The sequence below is a fragment of the Arachis hypogaea genome, chromosome 18 (genome assembly GCF_003086295.3).
Source record: "Arachis hypogaea cultivar Tifrunner chromosome 18, arahy.Tifrunner.gnm2.J5K5, whole genome shotgun sequence".
Taxonomy (NCBI): domain Eukaryota; kingdom Viridiplantae; phylum Streptophyta; class Magnoliopsida; order Fabales; family Fabaceae; genus Arachis; species Arachis hypogaea.
Genome location: NC_092053.1, coordinates 132,487,749 through 132,494,794, shown reverse-complemented (window position 1 = coordinate 132,494,794; position 7,046 = coordinate 132,487,749). Strand labels below are relative to the sequence as shown.

The window sequence follows — 7,046 nt, the reverse complement described above, 5'->3', positions numbered from 1 at the left end:
AGATATGTGTAGATTTTACCTTGCACATCAATCATATGTCAACAAAAAACAATAAAATATTCGGCAAACAAAGAAATTGAAAAAAAAAAATGTACCCCAATACAAGAAAACATACGAGAGTTGAAACTTAGAAAGAGAAATGAAAACCTGACTTATTTGACCAGCACTCTAAATTCTAACACTATCATGTTCTACAATAATATTTTATTATTATTTTTTTATATATAATAATAATAATAATTATTATTATTAACTCATTAACTCATTTATTATTAGGCAACTACTCAAATGAAGATGCTAAAAACATCTTTTTATGAAGATTCTTGTGTTAAAAGTGTACTTTGTTTGTTTAGCCACACTTTAAAAAAAATAACACTTTTGCAACACATCAAAATCAAACCATACATTTTATCATCTAATGGTAAAAAAGAAGTATCTTCATATGAAGACAATAGTAAAATCTTCATGGTAGTATCCACCTTATTATTATTAACTCTTTCTTCTTGTTGCACTCTTTCCCTCCTTAAGACTGCGTTGTTTTTCTTCGTTCCTGAAAGCTTTTGCTTCCCTCCATTGAAGTTTTCCTTCGCCAAAGTCAAATAATAAATTTTTTTTATTTTCCTCTTTATATTCTTCAGTTGTTCAGTTCTGGCTAAACCTAGAAGCTAGAGTTTGATTTGGTAATGAAATAGTGAACCATGGCTTTGTGGAAGGGTATGGATTCAAGAGAAGCCATAGAAGGTGCTGTGAAATCAATAGGGCTGGGTTACGATCTTTGCAACTCTTTGAGGCTAAGACACTGCAAGAAGCAGAGATTGATAACAGGCATTGAAGAAAATGATGAACACGATGAGCTTCGAAGTGTTGAGGTTGCTCGTCGTGTTTTAATTCCAAATGTTCCGAAATCAATCAAGTGTGATAAAGGTGACCGCACCAGATTGTGTTCCGATGTTCTCTCTTTTCAGCAGGTTTGTATTTTTGTTTGTTCTTCATGCACCTTTCATTACTTGGAGTTGAGGTAATTATAAATTATTCAATTAACTTGGTTGAAGTTTTCTCACTTTTGGAATGATACATGTGTTTCTTTCCCTTAATCAATAGTTTCAAGTTTGAGTTTGGATAGAAATATCTTAGATTAGGAGAGTCATGATAATATGAGATTGCCACATCTATATTTGATCCTAAAAATTCATAGAATTTGAACTAACTTATCCATTTTGTAGTTATTTTTACAAAAATGCTACATGTACACAAAAAACAGTCAGCATGTATTTGGATATATATATATATATTCTTTCACTCATTTTCAACATGTATTTCGTATTTCTACATGTATTTTATAGCTGTGGCTGATTTGGTAACTTTTTTTTGTGTACACGTGGCATGATTGTTTAAGCTAAAATAGAACATTAACAATGCTATGTGTACACTAAAACCAATCACCAAAATCAGCTATCGTGTATTTGTGTATAAATACATGTGTTGTTTAACTCATTTTCAATATGTATTTTGTATTTCGACATGTATTTTATATTAGTAGCTAATTTTGGTTTACACCTGGCATGGTTGGTAAACCATATATGATTGGAGAAGTTTTTTATGAAGGAGCTTTTAATAAAATCACTGTTGGATTGAATATTCATATTATGGATTATGTGTATAGAGTTGCATATTGATTTGAAATTGTTCCATACACTTTATACATTGCCTAGTTTGGTGTAATCGATACTTTTTACAGGTATGCAGATAAAAGTATTTGATGGTATCTAATTTTAATGTTTTCTAAATTTGCCACAAATGAGCATAATGATAGATAGTTCATACAACAGTTCAAAGAGTTGTATTTTAAAATATTATCGAGTGGTTTAAGTGTACCGAGTCTTACATTTATGTTAACCTCTCCCCAATTGAAAAACATGAAAGTTATTTATGAATCCCATGATTGATTCAAGATGAAAGGTGAACCTATGAATGGAGGGAGTAGCATCCTTGATTGGTTACAATTCAAGTGCTCTCGCTTTCTTTTCTGTGTAAATATTGTTTATTATATATAGAGTGTTGTTTGTCTAATGAAGAAGGGTTGTTTCAATGTGTAGATGTCAGAGCAGTTCAACCAAGATCTGTCACTTTCTGGTAAAATTCCGACCGGCCATTTCAATGATGCTTTTGAGTTTACAGGTGTTTGGCAGAAAGATGCAGCAAATACAAAAACTCTTGCTTTTGATGGTGTCTCCATCACACTATGTGATATAGCACTTGAGAAAACCCAGGTTGTTCTTCAAGATTATGTAAAAAATGCAGTCCCTTCATCCTGGGATCCGGCTGCATTGGCGAGGTACTTCCTTGATTCTGCAAAATAATACTTCTTCTGTTCTCTTATATCTATCTGTGTCACTTTTTGGTATATCGTTGGATCAATGTATCTAAGTACAGGTTATCCGATGATATACCAAAATGTAACGGTGCTAATAAAAGAGAACAAAGGAAGTATCTTATTTGGAGATTCTTGTAGTGTTTGCATCTTTTGTTTACTAGTAACTATTGTTGGAGATTCTTGGACCCCTTGCCTTATATTCTATGCAACTATTCAAGATGATGTTTATGTCTCAAAGTATATCTAAGCTGCAAAGAATATGATAGGCTGTACTCAAGATGGTGCAATGTTGATGTGTCGAAACAAGTATCCCAAACCCCTAAATTATAAACCGTAAAACCTAAAGATATCTTGAAAGCTAAATACAACAAGAACTAGAGTTTATGTTGTTGCATAGCAAGTTAGCACATCCTAGGCTTTTCATAGTTGCAATTTGCAAAACCTTATAAATGGTTGTTGGTTTTATTTAGCCAGCATCACCTATAGGATTCGGTGGGCTTAACATCTCAGCCAATGGTTGTGTTTCTTGTAGCTTAACTTATGTTCTTTCATATTATAATTCAGGTTCATTGAGAAGTATGGAACCCATGTTATAGTTGGCGTGAAAGTAGGTGGAACGGATATAATCTTCGCGAAGCAGCAGTACTCGTCTACTCTCCAACCAGCTGATGTACAGAAAAAATTGAAGGAGATAGCAGACAAGTTTTTCAGTGATGGAGTTGGACATTATAGCACAAATAATGTGAGATTTCATGGGAAGGAAAAGGTTTGAAGTTTTCCAATATGTTTATTGTTCTTCTAATTTGCATCAAGCCAAGTCTAATTTCTCTTCTCCATCATTTTTTTTTTCTGATTATGAAGGAGAATGAGTTACCTCTCATGAACATTCGATCTCGTTCGTTCTCCGAATTAGAGGTAAGTTTGTTTTATAACTTTGAATTTCTGCTGGGTTCAGAGTCTTCATGTTATATGACAAACATTTTTATGTTTTCTATATTACAGATTCTAATATCATTACCATGGATAATTTTCTTCCTTAATCAGCCACTTACAGAACTTTTATTCTCACTACTTATAAATTTACTTAATTTACTAACTAGAGCATATAGTTTGACATTATGCTCATAATTCTCATTCTTTTTTAATTTATTGCTCTTCCTCAAACATTTTAGGTGCAAGATATAAAGTTCTTGTGCAGGAGGAAAGGTGGAAGTGGGAAAAATAACTTGTCCCATAAGGAATGGTGTCAAAGTGTTTTATCTCAGCCTGATGTTATCTCAATGTCATTCATACCAATTACATCTCTACTTAATGGAATAAATGGGAGTGGATTTTTAACACATGCCATTAATCTATATCTTCGGTGTAAGCATGGCATGTTTAGTCATCTACTTATTTAATTTTTGCTCAAAAGTCAAAATTTCATTTCAATAATGTCTTGAGATTAGGTGATATTATACATCACATTTTATAAAATAATAAAATACATGGTAGTGATGTCATATAACTTAAATCTCAGGAGAGGTTAAATCAAATTGATATATGCAGCCCTTTTAATCCATACATATGGTAGGTCATAGAAAACATATAATAGTGAATTTAACCACCATTGTGTGGTTCTTGTGAATGCAGATAAACCACAAGTTGAAGAACTGCATCAATTTCTAGAGTTCCAACTTCCAAGGCAATGGGCCCCTGTATTTGGTGAGCTTGCTCTTGGTCCTGAAAGGAAGCCAAAATCTACTGCATCTTTGCAATTCAGTTTCATGGGTCCAAAGCTTCATGTAAACACAGCAATGGTAATGCTTCTTCTATAATGTGGAACTTTTTCCATCCAAATGAATTAGGCAGATACTCCCATAAAGATGGCATTGCGAACCGTTAGATGGTTTGACATGTATGGCTGAATTATCTAACGGTTCACAATGACATCTTCATGTGAAGATGTCTTCATGGGATTCTCACAATGAGTTATTGTCTGTCATCTATGGTTATTACTTGTTTATCTTCTTTACTACTATATAACTATTGTAAACCATAATACGACTATTTTCGATAGACACAGAAACACAACTTTTCTGGCTTGTATCTATTTTAGTACTTGTTTGTTTTACTATCCCAAGACACTTACCAAACATAGTGGTTACAATTTTTAATTTCCAATTCACTCATACTTTACTTGAGAGTTCGATCTTAAACTCATGCATGTGGAACCACCTCCTCTCCTACCATGTTACTATTGCTGCATAGTTATTTGGAATTAGTTTTTGAATTGATTCTTTTATTTAAATTGCTGTTGCAGATTAAGTGCATGTTTTTTAATATTAGAAACATGTAAAAATAAGTTCAACTCACTAGGCATAACGTGCCTGTCAATTTGCCAGTAGAGCCAGATGAACACCTGTTCCATATGTCTTTAAGATTGGTCAAATTAGGATCATGGAATTTTCTTATAATTTTCAAATTAAGACCTCTGAATTAAAGACAATGTAAACTGAAGTTGGAGGTCATGGTGTGGCCATTTATTTACAAATTGACTGAATTTACATATACATAACACTTCAGCCGTACAATAGTTAAATATAAAAAAAATTATTTGTTGTTTTTTTTCCCCCTTGTAGAACATCCTAGAGAAAATCTCAGGAATAAAGGCCCTATATTTATGTAAAGGAATTAGCAAAACCCTTGTATAAAATTGATTTTATATTATATTGAGGTGGTGGCAAGTCTCAGGTTTTGTGCATTCTTGGATTAATGTGGTTAGTTTGAAAAGCTTTGAATTTTGCATCATGCAGGTTGATGTTGGCAAGAAGCCTGTGACCGGCCTTAGATTGTATTTAGAAGGAAAGAGAAGCAACCACTTGGCTATCCACTTGCAGCACCTTTCCTCCATGCCAAAGACCTTCCAACTTCAAGATGATCTCGATGGGAATGTATCCGATCACTCTGCGGAACGCAAGTACTATGAGAAGGTCCAGTGGAAGAGTTTCTCGCATGTTTGCACGGCCCCTGTCGAATCCTATGAAGACAATTCGGTAGTGACCGGAGCACATTTAGAAGTTAGAGAGACTGGTTTGAAGAAAGTTCTGTTCCTAAAGCTCCATTTCTCTAGAGTTATCAGAGCAACGCGCGTGAAAGCTCCAGAGTGGGAAGGATCTCCTGGTTTGAATCAGAAATCCGGAATAGTCTCTACTTTGATCAGTACTCATTTCTCAACCGTGCAAAAGCCGGCGCCACCACGACCGTCTGATGTAATAGTTAACTCTGCATTGTATCCTGGCGGCCCTCCAGTGCCTACGCAGATGCCAAAGCTTCTGAAGTTTGTTGACACAACAGAAATGACAAGAGGGCCACAAGACCCCCCTGGATACTGGGTTGTGTCTGGTGCAAGGCTTCTAGTGGAGAAGGGTAAAATATCACTCAAAGTGAAATATTCTCTTCTGACTGTGATATTACCTGATGAAGAGACTCCAAGTTATTGAAAATAAAATGACAAATGAGAAAGATGTTTATATGATTGATGTAGTTTTTTATTCTTTTATATTGTACATGCATATTCTCTATTCATTAGAGCTTACTAGTTGATGTTTGCCATTATTTGTGCAAATCTGTATTGGGAATGCCTTGATGTGGTTTACTTTTGAGAGAAGCTTCTGTGGTGTCTTTGGCATTAAGGACTGCCTCACCATTTATTTGTTTGATCCTTATATTTGCTATATATGTAATGGTAGTTACTAGTTAGGTAAAGCATTTTTTGAAGTGATTACTGATTATTCTAAGATCCAAATTTGTAATGTTAGAAGTAAAGTTTAAGTTAAGTTCATGTCTTTTTGCCAGATTTATTACTAGTAGTCATAGCTATTCTTTTCTTACTATTACTACTATTACTAGGTCTCTACTTCAGTAAATATTCTGTTACTTAAATCATCATAGTTGAAGTTAACAGATGGACATTCTTGTAAAATATAAGAATATTAACCAACCTATTACTATAAGAGTGGCGAATTCAGTAGTTAGTACCTTATCAATATCTATCTATCTATTAGTAATATACTAAAAAAAGCTAAAGGTAGCTTCTATATTCATTTTTATCCTTTTAGGTTTCTAGCATGATGCTAGGTCAGTTTTAAGTGGCTCTAGATTCATTTTTAATTTTCTAAAATTCTACTATTTTTAGCCATTAAAGTAATCAAATGTTACAAAGAATAAAAACATATGTTACTATTTTCTGTAATACCTTTTTAATATTATAAGATTTGTTTAATATTATTTTTTTATTCTCTTATTCTTTAATTTTATATAAATTATTCTATGCTTTCAATGTTCATAAGATTTTTTAAATATTATTTTTCATATTCTCTTATTCTTTGATTTTATATAGGTTACTATATCCTTTCAATGATAATAAATTCTTTTTAATAGGTATAAATTGAGTTAAATTCTAATTCATTCTCACATTTTATATTTACTCTTTTTTATATTACTATATAAATCAAACATTCACTTTACACACTTTCTTTATCCCTCCTCACATAATCTCATATCTCTTTTTTTTTTTCCTACCACTTTTGCTAAATATATGTAGTAAGTAACTATGTAATTGTATTTATTAGGAAAAAAGTAAAGAAAAAAATAATAGTGACTCAACCAACTATAAAAAAGAAGACTTAAC

The 7,046-nt window shown here is 32.7% G+C and overlaps 1 protein-coding gene across 2 annotated transcripts; it reads left to right on the top strand.

The window, feature by feature from the left end:
* Window positions 1-503: 503 nt before the first annotated feature.
* LOC112772169 (MACPF domain-containing protein At4g24290) lies at window positions 504-6,216 on the top strand. Of its 2 annotated transcripts, none has more exons than XM_025817057.3 (7): window positions 504-968; window positions 2,097-2,335; window positions 2,939-3,140; window positions 3,236-3,289; window positions 3,547-3,739; window positions 4,007-4,173; window positions 5,170-6,216. In XM_025817057.3, exons 1-7 carry the CDS (start codon window positions 699-701, stop codon window positions 5,854-5,856), a joined length of 1,812 nt encoding a protein of 603 aa, XP_025672842.1. In that variant the 5' UTR covers window positions 504-698; the 3' UTR covers window positions 5,857-6,216. The 2 variants fall into 2 exon arrangements, with proteins under 2 accessions (XP_025672842.1, XP_072080689.1); XM_072224588.1 differs by having other exon boundaries at window positions 506-968; window positions 2,939-3,116.
* The last annotated feature ends 830 nt before the right edge of the window (window positions 6,217-7,046 follow it).